This window comes from Cariama cristata, unplaced genomic scaffold (assembly GCF_000690535.1).
Source record: "Cariama cristata isolate BGI_N322 unplaced genomic scaffold, ASM69053v1 scaffold8775, whole genome shotgun sequence".
Classification (NCBI taxonomy): Eukaryota; Metazoa; Chordata; class Aves; order Cariamiformes; family Cariamidae; genus Cariama; species Cariama cristata.
Genome location: NW_009616940.1, coordinates 28,801 through 50,515, shown reverse-complemented (window position 1 = coordinate 50,515; position 21,715 = coordinate 28,801). Strand labels below are relative to the sequence as shown.

The following is a 21,715-nucleotide window of genomic DNA, read 5'->3' as shown; positions in this document are numbered from 1 at the left end:
AGGAATTAGATGATCTGTAAAAACTTAATGCCCTTTTCACATGCCGAAGGTGTCCTTGTAGATGAGGTTTGAAGCACAGTGGCAAGAGGAGACATGCAGGGAGATACACATGTTTTTCTGCCTGAATTCTACCAAGTTTGTCAGTGCGTGATTTCAGTCTTCAGCACAACCCTACCACTGCAATTTCACTGTGATTTCAGAGCCTGTCTTTTACTTATAGGAAGTACAGTGGGGAGTGGGTGAAATTTACAGTCATTACAAATCATGTGGCTACATGGAAGGCTATAATCAGAAAAACAAAACCAGAAAAACTACATTTGTACTGGAATACCTGGAATTTGTCAGCCAAAGGACAGCACAGCCTGTTCCATTTTCTGTGGACCTTTTGAAAAAAAATGAGAATGAGATTTGCAGTCCAGAGTTAGATGTGCATACGTTAAATCAGGCAGGGCAGCCTACAGGTGTTCTGCCTCCAGAAAATTTTTGGTTCTCGCGTGATATTAAACTTCTCCTCTGGTCTGTGCATAAAATGTTTTAACTCCCTATTGTTTGGAAATTAGGCATCCCTATATTAAAGCTCCACTATATTGACTGACACATTCACAGCCCTGCTCCTCACAAGGCAACACACTGAACCAGTTGTTGCCTACGGGGTGAAACGAGCTGTAGGACATTATGATCTTGGTGACTTGGATGGCCTGAAATTATGCATTGCATTGCAAATGAATTATAGGAATAGAGTGCTAGCTAACCCATGAGTCACAGAAAACAGGATCTTAAAGAATGGAACCATATTTTGTTATGCAGCCAAACAGAGCACAACATGGGAAGTGAAACACTGTGTACTGACCTGGCAGTACGAAAGCCCTTCATGTCCTCTGGAAACAGCTTAGGAAACAGGACTGAAAATGTGAGAAAGCAGGAGCTCCAGGACTGTTATCTGATAGTCAGAAGAACAAGTCCTTCAGGCCCTTGATACATTTTGTTTACACCTGCAATGACTAGTATTCAGAGAGGTGTTTGACAACTCCCTGACTTTAAGAACATGACTACTTCTGGGAATTAGTAATGTATTCTGTTTTCCTGATAACCAGTGCTTGTTTCAGTGTTCTTAGTATAGCGTGCAATGCACAGGTGGTATTATTACGAAAACCACCATCCAAACTGGCACTGGGGTGGGTCTGTGGGAGGCTTTGTCTTCTAACGTAACCTGCTATGGGAGCAGATGAGGAACCTCTGTAACAGCAGCACTGGTTCTGATTCTTTTAAGCAAAACATTTTTGCATCACTTTCCCCATGTTTGTGGCGTAAATCGCTGCTTCCCTGGAGAGAAGTGGAGATGGGCTAAAGTTTGCATTATTATTAATAGTTTCTGCTTTATTTTTCTTCCTTCTTACTGTGTTTCTTTTTTTTTTTTTTCCTTTTGCATGTATAGTTAACCATTAAACCTCTTGACAAAAAAGCAGAAGTCTTCAAGTTCTTTTCCTCTCAACTCAAAGTGAACAAATTGGTAAGTGTCATGCTTTCATTCTTTAAAACAGCTTGGTAATACTGACTTATATCTGAGTGGGAAATACTGTTTGTAAAACCTATGGAGAGGCCAGGGACCACTGAGTTCCAGGATGTGTTTTTCTGAGCATTGGTCTGTCTGGGAACTCAGAATGCATATGTTTGTCCTCTCTGGGAAGGGGAGATGATGGATGGAAAGCAAGATATGAAAGAAGGCCCAAATCAAAGGGAAATCCAGATACTGGAAGAGGAGAATGTAGCGTATGGAAAGGTGCAAAGCCACTGCAGCATCTGCCTATCTGGCTGCCGTGGGTTCTTAATCAGGTACTGCCTCCCCTTTTCTGGGAGAAGCAACAAGGGAGGGAGTTAATCAACTGGCTAATTGTATCATCACTGATGGCTTCCTAACACAACCACAGGGGCTGGGTTACTTCTCAGTTAGCTTGTGGAGGGGCCATCACAGGTGACCATTCCCACAACTACATCTTGTGTGCTCTTGGCCTAGATCAATTGCCTGTTCTTATTCAGGAAAAGGGAACCAGAGGAGGATGAAGGACAGAAGGAACCCTTCATCCTGTTATGAACTTTTCTGAACTATTACGTACCTGGGTATGAGTGTGCCCTAGGTGCTGATTTTCTTGGAAGGGAATGAACTGCCAGCACTTGTGCTGAAGTCAGAATTGTCAGCTTCTGTCCTGTGAGGCCAATGTGGGGCTCTCTGTCCCTCTGGCTGGGGCACAAGTACATCAAAATTGCATTTGCTTTGCTTTTCCTGTCCAGATTTTGCAGTTGTGCATTGGAAACCACGACCTATTTATGAGGAGAAGAAAAGTGGACTCAATAGAGATCCAGCAAATGAAAGCACAAGCCAGGGAAGAAAAAGCTAGAAAAAAGGTAGATTCTTTCTGCTCCTCTGTTGTTGAAAACACTGATTATTATTCCAGCTGGTGCCCTTGCTGTCCATGCACTGCATCAATGTGTGTGGGAGGTGAGAAAGTGCAGCACGATTGAATGTGAGAAAAGCTCTAGTGTCTATGCAGCTTGTGAGGGTGTAAGTGATGTTTGTGAAACTGAATAGGTGATTGCAAAGATTTGGGGTACATAACAGATTGATCCAAGTGCTCTTCCAGCATTCTGAAATAGCAAATATTACCTGTTAGAGGAGTTCAGCGCTGCAAAGTGCAAGCAGCTTCAGCATTGCATCTCTGGTGAGTATCAGTCCACCAGCTAGAGAGCAGTCCGTTCTTCATTAGGTTGATTTGCTGTGCTGCCTCAGGCCCAGATGAGATTCTGCTGCAAACCCACAAACGTGGTATTGCTCATTCTGTTTCCAGATGGAGAATCAAAGGCTGGCCAGGGAGAAGCAGCTCCGAGAAGAAGCTGAGCGAGCCAAAGAGGAGCTGGAAAGGCGTCTTTTCCAGCTGGAAGATGAAGCCAGGCAGGCCAACGAGGCCCTGGTGAGTAGCACATTACTCTGAATATTCTTGTGCTTGATAGGTTTTCTTGGTTTGGAAGCGTGTTGGTTTTTTTTCTTATGGCTCCTGTGAGACACCAGGAATTATGGCTCAGACAAGGCTGGAGAGTTTCTGACCACTGGTGCAGAGGGCATGCTGGAATACTGGGGAAAACTCTGATCTGCCGTAATCTCCATCTGCTGTGAGCCATTTGCTCCTGGTACTTGGTTCACAGTGCTTTCTTCAGGCAAAGAGGGAAGAAAGGAACCAACCTTGGAGCTGAAATTGGGAAGAAGGGGCATGGTGCACTGGCAGCTGAAGGGGCCAACTTAAATTTTTGGTTGATGTCTTTGTCCAACTCTAAGCAAATGTGTCTCCTTGCTTTGTAGAGGTGAGAGGCAGGAAGAGAGGCAGTTCTGGAGCAGAGGAGGAACACTAGACCCTACAATGATGTTTACTATACTTTTTATTTTAAGGAATAACATTTTTTTCACTTGATCTTTTGGGAAAAGATGTCCTCTTCCTGACTTTCTGCAGGGGTAATTTTGTAGATGCTAGACAGACAGTGTAACTAATAAAAATTGTTTCTTCTTAGCTCCGATCCCAGGAAGCAGCAGAGTTGCTGGCTGAGAAGGCTCAGATTGCGGAAGAAGAGGCAAAATTGCTGGCCCAGAATGCTGCAGAAGCTGAGCAAGAGCGACAGAGGCTGGAGATCACAGCTCTGAAAACCAAGGAAGAGAAACGCCTGATGGAGCAAAAGATGCGGGAGGCAGAGCTGATAGCAGTGAAGCTGGTGAAAGAGTCTGACCGGAGGTTAGATTTGCTTGAGTGGGGTTCTGTGGTCTCTACTGGGATGCCTGTCTTGAGACAGTGCTGCTTTTTTCAGAGCTAAGCCCAGGGAAGTGGATTGTTCCCAAAGCAACACTTCAGAGTGACTACTCTTTCTTGCGTCTTGTTTGTTCCACCTGGTACCAGTGGTTGTGATGCAGGTCAAGAAGTTTACAGAGGATCAGATGCAAGGCTTTAGAGATGTTTAGTACTAAAGATCCAGAACGCAGAAGCATTTTCTAATTAGCGTTATAAAAGTACACTGGCTAACTAGCTATCTAAATTTACCAATCTGTATATCTTGTGAGTTATGAGGCTGTTTTCATTAGTATGAAATGATGATCTCTTGTATCCCTTTCAGATCTTTGAGAAGTGTAAACTCGTGTGGAATATAAACCGTTCTATAAGTGTTTACATGTTCCATAACACTGTGCTGCCTGAAGATGCAGGGCAGACCGGTGTTGACAGGATATTTAAGCTTGCTATTAAGGGCCTTCTGCTTGTTTTAGGATGCTGCCAAAAAACTCGCCAAAATAAAGTGCAGAGATGTTGCACCTCTCCCCACCTAAGGGAGGATCTCTGACAGCCTGGAGAATCTGTATCAGCAGGTCATAACTGAGCCCATGGAAATTAGCAGTAGGAAAAACATGTTAATTCAGCCAGTTTGTGCAGGATTGTCTTTGAAAGCATGTGTCATGCTGTGTCCAGTTAGTTCCCCATGCGACCATCCTGCCACAAGTGTCTTTGGGTAAAGAAATCACTCACAGTAATGGATCTTGTTGTCTGGAAGCTAGTGAAGGGGCACAGCTCTGAAATCCATGTATTGCTTTATACTGGAAATCATCAACCGTTCACATCAGGATATTTGTCTTACAGAGCCAAAGAAGCCGAGCATCTGAAACAAGATCTGCATGAAGCCAGAGAGGCTGAACGGAAAGCGAAGCAGAAACTCTTAGACATAACCAGGCTTAATTATCCTGTAAGTTTCTGCTCTACTGGGCACCACTTAGTTTTCAGAGATAGTCAGATGTTGAGTGCATTTTTATAACCCCCATCAAGCTGAGTAGTGGCATGTCTGCATCCAGCTGGGGAACAAACACCTATAGGACCAACTGGTGCTTAAACACAGTGTAGCTAGGATGGAAGTTGTATTTGTTTAGGGCAGTGAGTCAGGATAAGAAAGGCAAGACAAAAGTTAAAAACAGGAGTGGTGTTAGGACTTGGGGAGCAGAGATTGTCTTGCCTTCATTCATGCCTAATTCTGACTCTGCCATCTCAGGCAATACTTTGTGGAGGTGGTTGTACTAAGCCAGCTGTGTTGTCCTGGCATGTGAATTGCCCATGAGCGTCTTCAGGCAAAGCAGATGAAGCTGTCTCCAGCAAGAAGGCAGCGTTAAGGCTATGTGCCCCAACACCCTCTTCTGCTCCAGTCTTGCTGAGAATGGATTTCCATTCTCTGCTGAAATGGATAGAAACATTGCAGCCAGGATGCTTCTCTGCCCTTGGATCTGTGGATTGTGGGTTTCAGCAGTTCATCTCGGGCCACTCAGGTAGAGGGGAAGGGCTGCAGGAGCATCTATGTGTTTCAGAATCCATGGGTAACTTATGAAATGGCTCAGCATGGCATTGTTGCAGAAGCTGAGGGGATAAGACCCAAAATCAATCAATCAGATCTTACTGACAGTGCTTGTGTTGCCTCTTTCAGCACATGGTCAAGTACCAGCCATACTTGCCAACTGACACCAGAGATGCCAACTTTGACAAAGGATCCATAAAGCTGGATTTGAAAGACATTGACCTCAAGAGACTATCCTTTGAGATAGAGAGAGAGAGGTATCAGTATGCTTATGGTATAAATAAATAAGAACATTAATCATAGAAATTACAGAAAGGAAAAAAAAATCTCTGCGAGTCACAGTTCATCCTTTTAACAACTCAGGATGACCTCCCACTTGTAGATATGACTGGAGGCCTTTTACTGAACTGGTGTGGATTGTGTCTGTGTAAGACTAGCTATTTACAGAGGAAGAGTGTTCTGGTGGCATCAAGCCATGACAAGTCCAGAACCTTTGTGTCTTGGAGAGCATTATGTCAGGGACAAAGTACTTTGCGGGAGTAACAGCATGTTAGAGGACAGAAGTTTCCCTCTAGTGTTGCAGTATGGTATTGGTTTTATCTACTACATCGGGAGACTTTTCCTCTCTTAGTCTGGCAGGAAATGCTTGATAAAAAGTTAGTAAGTGTGTGAATGCTTAACGGTGACAGTGAACCCCCTTCTCACTGGGTCAGGGGAGTCAGGCTGACATGTGCCAGACTTCATTTTGCCTATCAAAAAACCAAAATAAAACAAAGAGGTTCTTCTCTCCTCCTTCCACATGCACCTGTTCTTGAACTATGTCATGCCAATAAGCTTTTTGTCTCCAATATGTGGACTGCAGGCTAGACTACTTAGAAAAGAGCAGAAAATTTGAAGATCGACTGAAAGAACTGAAATCTGAAATTCAGGCTTTGAAACTAGAAGAAAAACAGTCTGGGCTTTACTCTCATTGGAATGAAGTACTGGGATCCTTGGATCGCTCCTTAGGAAACGTATGTACCCTAAATACCTACCACTTTTTTCAGCATGAACTATAAAAGAGAATAGCGTGGGTGTGCCAAAGGTAGTTGCTGTATTTCAGTTCAACGCACATGCTTTAGTACCCTTGATAGTAAAATAGTGAAAGCATGAACACAGACAAGGAAAATTCTCGTCAAAACAAAATCTAAGAAGTTTTTCCTGGGCGGGATACCAGTACCATAAGCAAAAAATAGTCATCTTATTTTACAGATTAGAAAATCACAGTAAGGGTTTATGGTCTTGGAGCAAACTAAATTGTTGTAGCTTAATAACACATTTAAATGTGGTTTGTCATAGTTTGCATCACATTCTCATTGACATGCTTCACAGTTGCTAAAAGTCATAAAAGTCTTGGTGTATTTTTTTTAAGGCAGTGAGGAACTAAACCCAGATTTTTGTTATTTATATAAGCACTCCAGCCTCTTTCTGAAACAGTGCAAGAATAGGGCTGGCTTTGTCTTTCCAGATTGTTCCACTTGTAGCAGAAATGGCTTCAAGTCAATGGGTTTAGAGAGAGAAGGGAGGCTTGGAAAAATTATGAGGGAAGATGGCCTTTATTTTTTGACTATGAATCTGGTGTTCTGTTTGGCTTAGCAAGTGTGGATATAAAGAGAGCATTAAATTTTCATGTGTTCTTTTAAAGACCCCATCATGGATGAAAACCTTCGAAACTGGAGATATATTGGATATAAATCTTCAAAGACCTTTCCCTGCTTACTTGTTAAACACTACAAGCAGCTGGCCATGTGCCAACAAAATTCAACATACAGTGCCAGTGGAAAAGTCATCTTTTCAAGCAAATTCTTTGGTTGCCAACAGTGTGGGCACAGGAACCAGAAAACAGATTATAAAGGTAATCAGATTTGTAAGTAAATTCCCAAATGTTGACTAAAACTTTAGAATTCAGAGAGGTAAAGAATGGCTGGCTTTACAGACCTGTTTTGTCCAGCTCTCACAGCCTCTCAAATGACAAGTCAATGCGTGGCGGTTGCATGACTTTGGAGACCCTGCATTGGCGCACCATTCGGGACTGTTTATAACTTGAGGCCACCTGTTTTTTCTCAGTTATGATCTAAGCTGGAATGCAAAGCTGTAAGCCTTGGTAAATGAAACAGAGATGCCTGTATGCAGTAGGAGGATCCGTGTTAAATTTTATTTGTATCAGCCAGGCTTAGAAATAAGAATGTGCTCCAGGTATAGAGAGCTTAAAACATACTGTGCCTGTCTTCTGATTTTAAGGGGCATCCTGAAGAGCTAATAAGCTGGGTCTTATGAAAAAATAACCTCCTTTGAAATTTCACTAGAATGGAGAGTCTAGTATACATTCAAGAAGAACTGTGAGGGCATGTGGTCTTGAACAGAGGGAAGGAAATCAGCTTTCTCTATGCAATGTTAATTGTGCAAGGTATTGGGAATAAAAAAAACTTGATGTATTTGCTGCTGGTTTATGTGAACAAAACTGAGGGGTTTTAGGATCAGTTAAAGGCTCTAGTATTTAACATTCAAGACTTGAATCTTCAGAGTTGTGCGCTTAGAACTAGAAGGAACACAGCTGAGTGTAGCAACAGATGAGGAAGCAGCTCTTTAACGCAAGTAACAGAAGCAACTTCTAAGAGCAGCCTAATGCAAATAGCAGGGGTGAGGCAAATACGCTTGTTTCAAGAAGGAAGAAAAAGCTATTGCGGAGTGTCTTGCAAAAGGCTCCAGAATTGGAGGTAAAGGAACAACTGGACCAAAGGGAGTTACTTTAAGTAGGAATTCAGGGCAGAACTAATTTTTCCTATTTTAGCAGCATGACTCGGATGTGATCTACATTTGAAGCCTCTCCTTACCACACTGGTAGAACTTGGTGGCCATCTTTTTGGCTGCTGCAAAATGCACCTAGATGATGACTCTTGCGTAGCTCTGTCTGCTGACAGGCATCGGCATAAGAGACAGGGTACTATAGTTAGAGTGGTACCATTCAGCTTCCAAGCAGATAACATAAGCTGGGAGCACTAAAACTGCCAGTGTAAAATGGCTATTGTCTTTGGGTACAGTGGTAAACATACAAACCCAGAGGATTGTTGTTTACTAGTTATGCACTTTTGAAGAAACACTTTATACTTCGCTAAACCTTCCTCCCCCAGGTGTTTTCACACACTGACTTATCAGTATGGTGCTGTACTTTTGTAGAAAGGATGCTAGGCAGCAAGTGTCCGGGAGATGTTTGGGTTGAGAAAAGAATTGTACGCGAGCTTGGTGTTTACTTACACAATAGACTAATTATGTTTTTGGTCTAGTCCATGGGACGTGTCTCCCACAGAGCTGCTCAACATTTTAGTGTTTGCCTGCCAAATATTTTTCTTTTCCTCCCCAAACATTTCTTGGTTCACTTAATTGATTTGCATTTCTCTGTGAGAAATCTCAGCTTTTAATTCCAGATGTAGAAGCAGACGTCTTCAAATACCTCTCATTCCTGGGGGAATCCTTTGTTTGGAATGCAAAGCTTCTGTTCTCTGTACAGTTTCTGACTAGATAAAGCACTTTCTGTTGCTTTTGCCGCTCCAGCAAACTTTGCATACATTAACTTCTTTCCCAGTTCTGTGTAACACAGCTTCCAAATTAGACAAAGACAAAAGATGCTATTTGCGTCTGCTAAAGTGGACTTGCTTTTGATGGAGAGATGCATGCAGCAAAATGTCTGCCTCAGGAGTAAAACCTACTTGCATTTTCTGGTTTTGTGTGTGTTTACGTGTCTGTTTCACCATAAATTTTCAGTCTGAGGACTCCTGGGGAAGCAGACAATATGCAACTGTAGCTAAAGTAGTAGCACAGTTGAGCATGTGACGTGATGTAAAAATGAATGTTAATGTTGTTAAATATCTTGTTCCAAAAGCTGAGATTAAAAAAAATACATTCAATAAAAAGCTTCAATTTCCACTTGCTAGTAACAGCTTTGAACTGAATGTTGTGTCAGTATTACAACAACATTAACAAGGCAAGTTCTAAGAACAAACACACAAATCTCCTCTGTACATGTCTGCAACAGACTGAGAGCACAGTTGGGGATAGCATCTGTAGGCAGCTCCGCTCTCAGACTTTTACCGGTTGTGACAGTTACACGGCAAGATGCACATAACAGCAATCTGCAGTGGTGTCCTGTTGTCTGTTTTCTCAGCCTTGAGAGTAGTTGCTGCTTTTTGTTGGTGGGGGGTGGGTTGTGTTAATTCTCTTCATACCTCTGTCTGCTATGAGATGTTTGCAGACTGTTGGCTGTTACATGCATAGTTTCTGGGAAGAGCCTTGTGTGTGAGATGGAGAAGCTGTCAGAGGCGTCGGACTGAAGAGGCGTATGCTGTCAAGGTCCCAAGGTTGGGTAGGTGGCATTGGCCAGAACTTGGACAGTGATGAGATAGGAAATGGTCCTAGAGGAAAACAGTACAAAACAAATCTGAACATGGCATTCTCGGATTTGCAGGTGGGGAGGAGTACTGGGATTTCACTGGTTCTTTTCCTGTTTCCTAATTTTTTTGTGTGTACCTTGCCACGCAACTAAGCTTGTACCCTCATTCTGCCACACGTGCTGGGGCTTCCTTTTGCTGTCGAATCTGAGCTGCATCACGGTATAGGGCGTAGAGGAAGAGAGCTGCTCCACATGCACGATTGATTTATTTCTTTGGACTTGGTCCTGTATATCACAATGAAGAAAAGGACAGGGTCACACTGCTGCCAGCTTTAAAATGAAGCCTATGTGCACAAACTGTTCTCAGCCTGCTCGCTCACAGATATTCTTGCTGTGCATTGCTTATGTGCAGCACCACGTTCCTGCATACTTATATGGGTGTTTGAAAGATTAGATGGGGCAAGAGGCACTGGGATCTGCTGGAGAAATGCTTGCACAACCACAGATGAAGTCAGATGTACTGGGCTGTTGCTGGAAGGGCACTGCAAAGAGAAGTGCCACCTGGGGCATTAGTTTGATTAAAACGTAAATAAATATTTGCAGCAGTTTAAACTTTGCATGTTGGTGCTTCTGATGTTCGTACTCACTTGCGGTATTGACCGCTTCTTAAAACAGGCAACCAGAAATGTGTTGAGGAAGATGTGAGATTCTTTCAGTTGAAGAAAGTACGAGAAGCATGAGCCCTGGTTTCCCCCAAAGCATGGAAGGGAACACAGATACTTTGTTCTAATGAGTAACTGCAAAATTTGTCACCCTAAAGAGCAAGGTATTTATCTGATGATGCTGTCGGCATCTTTGAACGTTTGCAGGCCACCATACAGCTGACTCTGAAGACCTGTGGAGCAGCAGTCAGCAGATGGTGCTGCGATGCCGCTCTGCTTCACAGCTCTACAACAGCTCAGAAGGACCTGGCTCGGAAACTGGGCATTGCTCCTTGGGAATCTCTGCCAATTTGTATGTTCCCACAGTAGCCTGAACTTGCTTGTATTCTCTTCCTGGAGTTTAACCTGACATAATTTTTGATGGGGATTCAAAATGTGCAAGCACTATAATCTGAGAAGTTGTTATTGCACAAACAGCTTTGTCCCATGGGTATGAGCTAGCTCCCTATATTACAAAAAAACCTGTAATAATTCTGACACATTGTCATCATCAGACTGTGAAAATGACCTTTTGAGTGGGTTTCATCCGTGACTACCAGAAGCATGTAGGACCCCACAGGTCTGGTGCTATGTGATATTTTCATTAATGCTGTTTGAAACAAGCATGGGCCTGTTAAATTTGCAAAGCGTGGAAGAATTGTGGTATGTAGTCTAAAGAGGGTGGGAGAGGTCTGAGAACAGCCGCAAGGAGGAAAGAACAACTTCATCCTTTGTTTTCATGCTAGATAAGATACAATGTTCTGATCTCAAACTACAGCAAAGAATGGAAGAAAAAGTATTGCAGCAGTGAGGAAGTGCTAGTAGATCACCTGGAGAGTGAGGAATTCTGTTCCTGGAGCGACATGCTGAGTGTTGATCTTCTGTGTGGAAGTTGATGACTCTCCTCAGCACTATTTTCTATGTTTCTCTGAAAAAAACACTTGCTCTAACCCCAAGAGGCTCTCCCTGCACTCATAAAAACCTCAGATGGGAAACCGTGTGTTCTTGCTCAGCGGGGTCCTCCTGATCTGAGCTGTGGGAGTGAGCAAATGCCGTTTAGACCTTAGAGACAGCATGTCCTCTCCAGGGACCTGTCTCTTAAAAGACCTGCCAGTTCATAGTCACCTAGCCTGGATCCAGGTTTAACCTGGCTCTGGAAGGTGGATACCACACCCCGATTCATCTAATCTGGATCTTTTCCTCCCTGTACTGCTGCTGTGAGAGGAGCCCCGTCACCAGCAGCACGATAAGTTCACATCCTGTCTTCACGGACTACTGTGGCAGAATTATGCCCAAGCAAGCTTCTTCCTCTTCTTCCTTGCAAACAGGCTGTCATCCCTGCATCTCACTGTGTCGCTACCTCACTTCTCTCTGGCCTTGTGCACTCTGAGCCAGCAAGGTCTATTGTTGTGTATTATACCCAAGATATTTGTTGCTGGAGGCAGCTGCCAACTTCTTGTGTCTTTCCCAGAGCATCTCTGGCGCTTGCGCTCAAACCTCAGGAGTGTGTGTGGGGCACTAGGCTAGCACCGTTAATTTGCCATTGTCACATGTGCTTCCAGCCTGCTGCTTTTGGTGATGGGGAGTAAGGCGGGGACACAGGCCTGGCGTGGGGACAGCTCTCATGAGTCCTTGGTGGCAAAAATCAGTTTTCACACAGCTCTATGGGCAAAAGACAGGCCCAGATGCAAGACTCAGCTCTGTGTGTTAGTTCTGGTTCTCTGCATTCTTTGGGCTCCTTTCCATCTTCCCGCAAGGCGTTTTCAAGGGTAGCAGGGCCAGCTTTTTGGAGAGGCTCTGGGCACACAGAGGAGCTCACCCCTGGGACTGCATTGAGGCAGTTAGACTGGGGTAGAAAGTCATTTTCACACCAAAGAACACTTTGGGAGCAATACCTCTCCTGGGAGGGGAAGGCTTTGTCATGCCGAATTACCTTCAGCCAGGTTAGGATGTGGAGTCTGCAGCAAGGAGCTGGCTCTTAAAAGGATAGGAAAGGGCTAATGGTTGCCATTATTCCAGGCTTGGTCCTAAAAGCAAAGCCAAGATGTGACAGCTTGTTACCTGCTGGGCCATAAACCTCTGTGCTCTCAATGGGGAATTCACAGAAGGAAAAATCGGTCCCCTTCAGCTGAAAAGTGGAAGAGACTGTCCAAAGAGACAGCTTTGTGGCTGGGCCATGGGGGTAGGGGGTGGTGGGTGCTGGGGTTCACAGACTGGGGGGGATAGAAGTAAGAGATCTGGAGGGACCATTAAATAATCCTGCCTACACGGTGATTCAGTCCTGTGTTCTGTGATGAAAGGAGCAAGGGGAAAGGGATACAGGCTGACCCCAGAAGTAGTCTTGTGCCAGTAAATTCGAAAGGGAGATTCCAGAGAAAGAGGAAGTCCATAGAAAAACCCTGAAAATTTAAAATAGCATTATAAAAATGTTTTGACTCAGCAGAGAGACAGCCCAGGAAGCTCTGAGGGACTTGCAGGAGGTGATCACACACAAGTATGCAGAGGAAACTGAAAAGAGAGAAATAGAAACTCCTGATGCTCCCAAAGGAGATTTGATGTGCTTAGGTACTGCAGTGAACGTGACCGTGTCCTTGGAGGTGTAACAGCGAGGACAGCGAGCTGGGATGGATAAATACAGGGAATGTGAAGAGTAAAAGGTTGCAGCTGCAAAACCCAAATTCATTCCTGGGGAGCAGAAGCAGCAAGCAGTCAGCTTAGGGGATGGGGGTGTCTGCACTACGAGAGACTCTGCCTCGGCCCCGCTCCTTGGGGGCAGAGAAAGAGGAGCTGTTGGAGATGGCAGTGTCCCAAAAGGATACTCTGGAGGGAATTTGTAAGAAGTGCTGTAAGTCAGTGATTCCAGACTGGATGGTTGAGCTGAGCAGGCCAGAGGGGTTTCAGAGTGAAGCAGTTAATCACCTACCACAAACCCACAACCGCTGACACCACCTCCAGTCCTGGGGGGGAACAAGTGAATCTAGCATTTGTCCTGGGAATAAGAAGGCAGGCAGCTGCCATCCGCCCAGGCTGACAGTGTTTGTACAGCCTTGTAGAACATTTGATTCCAAAACAACATTACGGTTAGTGAGACCTTTTAAAATAGGACTCTCAAACGCCTTTGTGAGTAGGCCATTGTAAAGACAAACCAGTTCAAACTCAGAAGGAAGATCAGACCTCTAATCTGGCTGGCTTCTGGAGCATGCTGGTTGCACAGTAGGACTGATATCCATCTGAGTCGTGGTGGTTTTTTATCTGCCCTGGTTGGGTCAGAAACCTGCATGAGAAACTACCTGCAGGAGGAAATCTAATTTCCCATCTATTTGTATTCCCAGCCACTTTCTAACCATATGTCCTTTTACCAGCAGGGTCCACTACACCTCTTTTCCATCCCTGGTGTTGACTCGGATGCATTCACACAGATCAGTCCCTCGTTTTCCTAACCCCTCAACCCAAGCTCTTTGCATTTGACTCTTCTTATGTCATATAACACCGGGGTCGTGTCACAGTCTTGTGGTTTGTAGCCGGGGTCTTTCCCTGCCCCGAACATTTCCAGGTGACAGGCTCCCAAACTGGAACGGCTGCTACTGTTATGCCTTGTGCCCAACAGCATGATCGTACCATCGGCACTGCTAAATCAAATCCCTTCTCCATTACTCCAGTCCTTAAGGTCATTATAATCTTTCTCTGTGATATCCTGGCCTCTTCTAGATTGATGATAGCATCTCGTTTTGCCTCATCAGCAAATTTCCTTTGCATTTTCCTGCTTTTCGTGCCAAGATCGTTAATGCAAATGTTAAACAGAATAGTTTTTGAGGCAGAAACTCAAGGAACTGTACTGGTAAACCCCCTTCAGTCTAACACATCCCCTTTCAGCTGAAATAATTACCATGGCCCTTTCAGGCAGCTTTTTACCAAGTTTACATTTCATATGCCACTCACATCTTCTTTAGCTTAGCTGATAATTTACAGTGTGGCACCATTTCAGATGTCTTACTGAAGCCCAGACGAGTGAGATCTACTGCATTTCCTTCGTCACAAATGTCTGTGAACTTATAAACGGAAGCTATTAGATTAGTGTTGGTGTGTCAGGACCAATACTCCGTGATGTACTGTGAATATGTTGTATCTTGTGCGATGCCTGAGGATCTGGAGAGGGGAGTTCAGTGCGAGGCATATCTCTGCAAAATACAAGATTATTTACATTAATCAGGGTTGGAGAAAACTGAGGTTTAACAGAGTTAGTTGATGGAGCACCATGCTAGCAGAAGACATTGACTCCAGAGTCATTTGAAATACTAATTTCTGTTTCTAAGGTCAAATGAACTGTAGCTACTTGGGGAAGAAAAAGGCCTGTGGTAATGTTTCTGAGTTTATGGACAGATTTTAATGATATTTGGGTCCTGAGTATTTGGCCCACGTGACTTAGAAGTCTGTTCCATTCCTCTTCAATGACATTCAGGTCCCCTAAATGCCATTTTCTTTAGAAAATGAGACTTAATATCTCCTTATTTTCTCGAGTTGATCTTTGGTGCTGCAAGTCCAAGGATTAAGCAGAATGTTAGAGTGCATGAAGGATGGGACAGAAACGAATTCTCCAAATGCCATAATGTTGTTGTGGAAACCAGCAGGATGATCTCGGAATGCCACATTCAGCGCTGATCATTTTGACTCAGAGGTGGATAGAGCTGACACAGAAGACTTTGAGCCAGGTGATGAAAGCATTTAGCAACTTGGAGATGAAAGATTGAGAAGAGTGGGGCAAATAGATGATGAGAGGTTAAAAATAAACATTCAATATTCATTGTTCACATTTTCATGCAGAAGAAGAAAGGGCCATCTACGTGGTTAAAACCATTTAAAGACAGAAACTGTGCACTGGAGAGAAATATTTTGACACAAGGCATAATTAACACGTGAAACTCTCTGCCAGAAGGTCTCACCAAGGGCAAAAAGTGGAGAAGAAAGACAGAAGCAATTGCTATGAAGTAACCCCAGCTAAGTAAGTTTAGGGAATTAGTTTTTTTAGCTTGTTTGCATGGAAATGGGACTTATGCAATCTGCTGTCTAGATGCAGGAGGTAATAATGAAAGTTGGTGTCTGCAAACTCAAAACTGAAATAATTTCTTGCAGTCAGACAACTTCTTCTTAAAGTCCCAGTGATGTGTTCACATGGGCAGGCACAGATCTCTGCAGAGGCAGTAGCTGAGGGCCACTGGCCCTGCCAAATTGCATAGGAGAGATGTAGGTCAATAAATCTGGGAGACCAGAGTCTGTCTGCCCTTGCAAAACCAAAACCAGCCCTGGTGAGAATTAGCCCCATGGTTTATGGGTGGTGGGGTGGGGGACAGGGCTGCAGGGGCAAGTTGTGAGGCAGAGGAGACAAAGAGCAGGATGGGGGCCTGGGGTGGGGTAAGCACGGTGTGAGACCAGAGGGGGAGGCAGCGGGTGCTGTTTGGGCAAGCTGGGGGCCGAGCGAAACTGGGCTCACAGTGTGGCAAGAAGGTGCCAGCGTACTGGCAAGTGAGCTTCTACCCTGGGTATTTCACTGGACCTTGTACCCTGAGTCCTGCTGCAACCAGAGGGATGTATTTACATTTAGGTGAAGCAGGCTACTTCTTTCTTATGTAAACGCTTACTCGCTCACACAGGGATTATGTTCCCTGGTTTTGTTTAAAGAAATGTGTCTGCTTGCCTTAAGGAGCAAGGGGTGCTTGAGGCTGAGGACTTGGAGTCAGTATGGGGAGCCTGGGAGAGAGTGAGAGAAGCTGCGGCTCCAGCCATCTCGGGGTGGAATACATCCCTGGGGTGGTCTCTAAGCTCTCAGACATGGAGCTGAGGGTAACCAGCTCAGAGCGTCCCTGTGGTTTGGTAGAGCTGGGCTGGATGGCTGGAGGATGACAGGCACATGTGCCTGCAGCATCCTATTACCCTCCTTCTGTTGGACTTTACTAATTCTCTGTGTTTTTCTGTCATGTGTGCACACATGGGTGTGCTGCAGCCTCCTGCTGGGGAGAGCTTACTTTTGCTCTTACCACTCTCTTTCCTTTCAGTCTGGTGTAGAAGTCACTCAAGCTGGGAGGAGAAGAGGTCCGTCTTTGATCCAGGACCATAGAAAAATCCCTGTCCTGGGTTGTGGGTCTTCGTGCAGGGCATAGCACAGGATCCTCTTGGGGGGGAAGGCACAGTCAGGAATTTGAATTAAAAAGGTATCGGTGGGGACTGGCTTAGGAGTTCCACTTTGAATGCTGAGTGACTCGCATAAAACAATATATGCAAGGGTCAGTGACAGCTCACTGCAGGGTGAGGCTGGTGGCTGATCTGTGTTTTCCTTGTAACCTCTAGCCACGGGACCTCTTTGCATAATTTTTATCAATGATGAGTGTAACTTCCCAGACGGATGTCGCACAATGCCGTGTGGTTTTCTCTACACTTGCATGGGACTGTGGTGTTGGCAGTTTCTTTGATTTCTTTCTGCCTGCAGTTTCCTTACTGTCTTGTGCTGGTGCATGGTGAAGGCAGAAGGGGTGCTGCCATACCTTTAGTGCTGCAAAGCACAGGGCCCCAGCCTCCTCTCAAAGAGGTGGAGAGAGCATCCCTCTGCCCTGACTCAAGGTCAGAAATACAGCCTGCTTCTGCCAGCTACCAAGGAGTTATCCTCAGGGTAAACTCTCTGCAGAGTTGGGGAGGCTTTCCTGAGGTCAGTTGTGGACCGAGGCAGCTGTGTCTCAGCTTTCCCTAGCAGACTTGGGGACCAGAAGTGATGCCGTCCTCTTACAATGACAGATCATCCCGTGTCTTCTAGTCTAGTCTAAACGAATCCTGTGACATTGGCTGGCTGCCCTGTCCGGACATGGGACTTTCTTGCTGCTCTTTTCTGACTCTTCTCTTACCAAGGCCCTAAGAGGCAAGTTCCTCACCCCAGTACCGAGCAAATCTGGGGGTCTGCTCTGACCACACACCGTCCCTGCTGTTTCTGGCTGCTCTCTCAGTGCAGCTCTGCACATGTCACCGTGCCTCGACTTGTCCCCCTCTGCCTTGCCAGCTGCCTGCTGTCAGCTCAGTAATGATGGTCCCTCTGCTCTTTTGACTGTGCTCACAGTCCCTGGGCGTAATGTGGTTTTTAGACTTTAATTCCCTTGTTTTCTTAAGGAGACATGGGCAAGACGGTGCCAGAAGCATCTGATAACGCAAGCCTAGTGTCATGTTTGTTCATCACTGGCTTTTTGGTACCTCTCCCACTCCATGTGAGTTTGTCCTCCTCATCACCCATGATTCAGAGACGGCCACAGCCTGGCTCAGGAGGAAGTTAGGGGAATCTTCGTGGCCTTTTTGACTACACCTGCCTTATCTACCTCTTCCGTATTTATTTGTTCTCTTTTCCCTTTTCTCACCTGTGTGCACTAAATTTTGATTGTGTTGAGTACTTGAGCGTAACCTCTTGTTTTTATGCAAAGACAAGCCAAAAAGAGGGGGCATCTTTGGCTACTTGCTCTCCTTCCTAATTAATGGGCTTTTACTTTGTTTTTCAAATTTGTATTTGTAAAGCTGGGTTTTCTGGTGTTCTGTGTTTCCTCCCCTTCTCCCTCCTTTCCCTCACCCTTGAATTTCTCTTGTGTTTCTATGCTAGATTAGAAAGTCATGTGCTTACAGAGGTCTTCCATGGCAGGAGAAATAGAAACATAAGTAATTTCTTCACTCTCCCTTTACATCAGTTCCTTATATTTAATTCCTTAAACACAAGCTATCTACTTTTGCTGAGCTGCAATTTTGTGCAATTTGTTGAAATATCCTTGATTCCAGTTAGAATGGAAAGTATTTCATCAGCATCCAGTAAGAAGTCCCATCCGGCTGTGATCTAAATGGAGAACTGAAAGCTTGGCCAACCACTTCTGCAGCAAAGCGGAAATATTTTCACCATTTCCATCAGAAATAATCTTTGCAATGGTGAGATTTTCTGTGGTTCCTGCTGGATGACAAGCTTTCCTCTGGTAACTGCTAAAGCCAATGCCCACAGATTATCACGCTTCTACTTGTCATTGTGATGATCTCCGTTTCTAATGTTTGCTGGGTGTGGGATATTCCTTACCACCATCCTGGCATTTGTTGTTTCCCATGGCTACTCTTGCCTATGCCACCCCTTTTCTCTCTGCCTGGGCAGGCAAAGGGACTCCCACCAAGCCGGTGTTGCCCACAGCCATTGCTCATCCCTGGCTGTGGGCCCCATGACTGGATTCTCCTGCCCAAGCCCAGCTCAACCCTGGCTCAGGGCTGCTCTCCCCAGAGGCATCCCTGGGGTTTGGGTAGCTCAGCATCTTGTTCCTACACTTGACCCAGGCAGCAATTGCTGGTTGCCTTCATTGTAACAGCCTGTTGCATGCTGATGTCCTCCCTCTCATTTCTCCCTGTTAAAGAGAGCAAAGCTGGCTCTGGTGAGGGCAGGAGAGATGCCAGAATGGGGTGGTTGGAGGGCAGAGGTCTGGGGCAGGTCTTTGTGGGAGACGTGAGGGTTTACAGGCAGAGAGGATCATAAAAACACAAAAGGCTTCTGGAGGCTGACCCCTGAACTTGGGATTCCTCTGCACACAGAGGATGCTTTGAGGTTAAGAGAAACCTCTTTGTGACTCTGCAATGGCATTAACAGAAAAACTCATGCAGATCTGCAGTCCTCTGAGGAACTGAGCCTTCTCCTGCTTTTGTGTATCCAGTGACATCTGAGAAGCAGGAGCATTTACGGCAGGTACTACCTCTCCTCCAAGCCCTTCTCAAATGCCCCAGAGGAAGACTCTGATCACCATTAATTACAAAGGATTTCTTCATTTGTAGCCCCAGGCACAGAGCAGCTTATACCGAAACAGCTGAAGCATAGGCAGTTGGAGAAGGGAGCTGGAGAGGTGGGTTTTGTTGCCACCACCACCTTGAGGCCAGATCAGCGCTGCTTAGCTCCTCCTGAAGGTCTCCAGTGAGATGATTTACACCCATTCTCACCTCTGTCCCATCTTTTCTAGAATAAACAATCATGATCTTCTGTCCTAGTCCTACACTTCCTCTGAAACAAGTGCTAGCTGGGAGGGATGCGTCCTTCAGACGGGACCTGTTGGCAGGGGAAGATTTTCTGGGCAAAAGGCCATTGCAGCAACCCTGAGGTTCATCAGTGTGCGCGAATGGGGAGCATCGCCACGCAGTGAGGATGGGAGGACGGGCTTTTCAAGGGGGACTTTTCCCTTGAATCAGGACGGCAGGAATTAGTCATGCCCCAGCAAAGGCCAGGAGGCAGGCGGTGGGAGGCTGAGGGGGGGTTGCATGGTAGCTGGGAGCCGGGCAGCAAACCTTTTGTGGCACTGTGGGACAGCATGAGGGCAAGGCCAGGAAAAGAAAAAAAAAAAAAGGAAAAAAAAAGGAGGAAGCAAGTTTGTCAGCTCTTTCTTTCTGGGAGTGTACCAGCAGAGGCATTTGGGAATTACCCTCTGGGATTACAAATGTTGCCTGTTTTCAATCATGCTACGATCTCGAGGTTTCATCTGAAAGGCTGCAATGAGCTGATCTCAGTGGGCACCAGCAGAATCCTCTCCTCCCTCCAGCTCCTACTCTTAATGCCCTATCTCCTGACACAGGTGTATTTGCTGTTTTGGGGCTAAGCCTGTAGACAGAGCTTAAATTGGATGAAATTATCCTGCTTGGGAAGAAGTGGGCAAGCAGTTATTGCAACAACTTGACTGTCACGATGCTGCAGACTGCAACCAAAACTAAAATCCTTGGAGAGGTCTAAATCCTCTGTTCACTCGTGGGACAGGGAGGGTGGCAGGCTAGGCTGAAGCCTGAGCCCACTGCTCCAACCCCGGAGCAGGGCAACCAAGTCCAGTTGCTACAGGCCATCCAGTACTCCATGTCTCTGCATCCTTTCCAGCATTAGAATACTGCTTTTGACTGTATTACCAGCAAAAAGGGATGAATGTGAGATCCCCAGTGGCTTCTAGCTGAACACAACCTTGGTCCAACATGATCTTTCCTTTCCTACATGCCCAACCAAGAATCAGTGCTATCAGTGGCGATGAATGTATGCATCGTTATGGAGCTAACTCTGTACCCGTGCTGTCACCGGTGGAGCAGGGTGAGAAGTGGTATTTGTGGCAAAACCTGGGGATAAGTTGGGATTTGACTGCTGGTGGTGGTTTTCTGCCAGCAATAGCAGCAGTGGCTGGGGGTGTCCATGCCATGGCATCTGGGCTGGGCGGCTTGCTGTCCCCGGAACAGCTCTGCAGCCCCCCGACACAGCGATGCTGCTGGGGCTGTTGCAAAGCAAATCCCTGCCTGGAGCTTGCTGGTGTTGCTTCACGGCTGCCTGCTTGGGATTGCCCTCAGGGCTCTGGCCATGGAGCTTTGTGCCCCAGCCTGGCTCATGGTGGGTGAGGTCCTTGCAGCAGGGGCAAGGTTGTTGCCGTGGGGCTTTGGGGTCAGACTGGTCCCTGCTGGGCACCCAAATGCAATCTGAAAGTCGCAGCCTCGTGGCTGGCGCTTCCCCTTCTGCGGTTTCCTTGCCTTCTCCAGCTCAGCAAAACTGGGTGATCCTGACATAATTTCCCCGGTATGATGCATTCATTTTCGTTCCTTGAAACCCTGCGCCCGCCCCACGGCCGGGCATAAAAGGAGGGCAGCGCCGCAGGGGCCAAGCATCGTGCAGAGGAGAGCCCTGCAGCCCCCCAGCTCCAGCCCCGCTCGCAGATCCCTCGGCCCACACAGCACCATGAAGGTCCCCGCAGCCGCCCTGGTCGCTCTCCTCCTCGTGGCCACCTGCTCCCCATCCGAGGCCCATCTTGGTGAGTCCGGCGTTGCTGCGTCATCCCCCAGGCTGGGTGTGCCATCGCTCCACGGGAGCTGCCGGGGCAGCTGGAGAGCCCCATCCCCATCACCGGGGACCCTCGTCGCTGTCGGGAGGGCTGGGACCAGGAGACCACCACCAACACTGGGACTCAGGCTTGGGGCCAGGGGTCTCCTGGGGGGCACCGCCAGGGAATATGACACAAGGGAGGGAATGGGTGGGAGACGGCAAATCCCTGGGGAACCCCAAGCGCTGGTGGGGCCAGAGCCTGTGCTGTATCCTGGGGTCTCACCAGGGCTCTCTGTCTGTCTCTCTGCCCTCACAGATGGCGTCCCCACCACCTGCTGCTTCAGCTACCAGCAGCGCCCCATCCCTCGGGGCCTCATCGATTCTGCCTACATCACC

At 46.3% G+C, this 21,715-nt stretch overlaps 2 protein-coding genes across 2 annotated transcripts in view; both read left to right on the top strand.

The window, feature by feature from the left end:
- Positions 1 to 8,227, top strand: part of LOC104161795 (merlin-like) — a 19,477-nt gene extending 11,250 nt beyond the window's left edge. The window contains exons 10-18 of the mRNA XM_009700335.1: positions 1,436 to 1,510; positions 2,290 to 2,403; positions 2,844 to 2,966; positions 3,559 to 3,776; positions 4,668 to 4,770; positions 5,497 to 5,624; positions 6,230 to 6,380; positions 7,052 to 7,273; positions 8,198 to 8,227. Coding sequence (XP_009698637.1) covers positions 1,436 to 1,510; positions 2,290 to 2,403; positions 2,844 to 2,966; positions 3,559 to 3,776; positions 4,668 to 4,770; positions 5,497 to 5,624; positions 6,230 to 6,380; positions 7,052 to 7,273; positions 8,198 to 8,227 — 1,164 coding nt within the window. The remainder of the gene's footprint in view (positions 1 to 1,435; positions 1,511 to 2,289; positions 2,404 to 2,843; positions 2,967 to 3,558; positions 3,777 to 4,667; positions 4,771 to 5,496; positions 5,625 to 6,229; positions 6,381 to 7,051; positions 7,274 to 8,197) is intronic.
- A 13,008-nt stretch (positions 8,228 to 21,235) lies between these two features.
- Positions 21,236 to 21,715, top strand: part of LOC104161794 (C-C motif chemokine 5-like) — a 764-nt gene continuing 284 nt past the window's right edge. The window contains exons 1-2 of the mRNA XM_009700334.1: positions 21,236 to 21,308; positions 21,636 to 21,715. The exon at positions 21,636 to 21,715 is cut by the window's right edge and continues 47 nt beyond it. Coding sequence (XP_009698636.1) covers positions 21,236 to 21,308; positions 21,636 to 21,715 — 153 coding nt within the window. The remainder of the gene's footprint in view (positions 21,309 to 21,635) is intronic.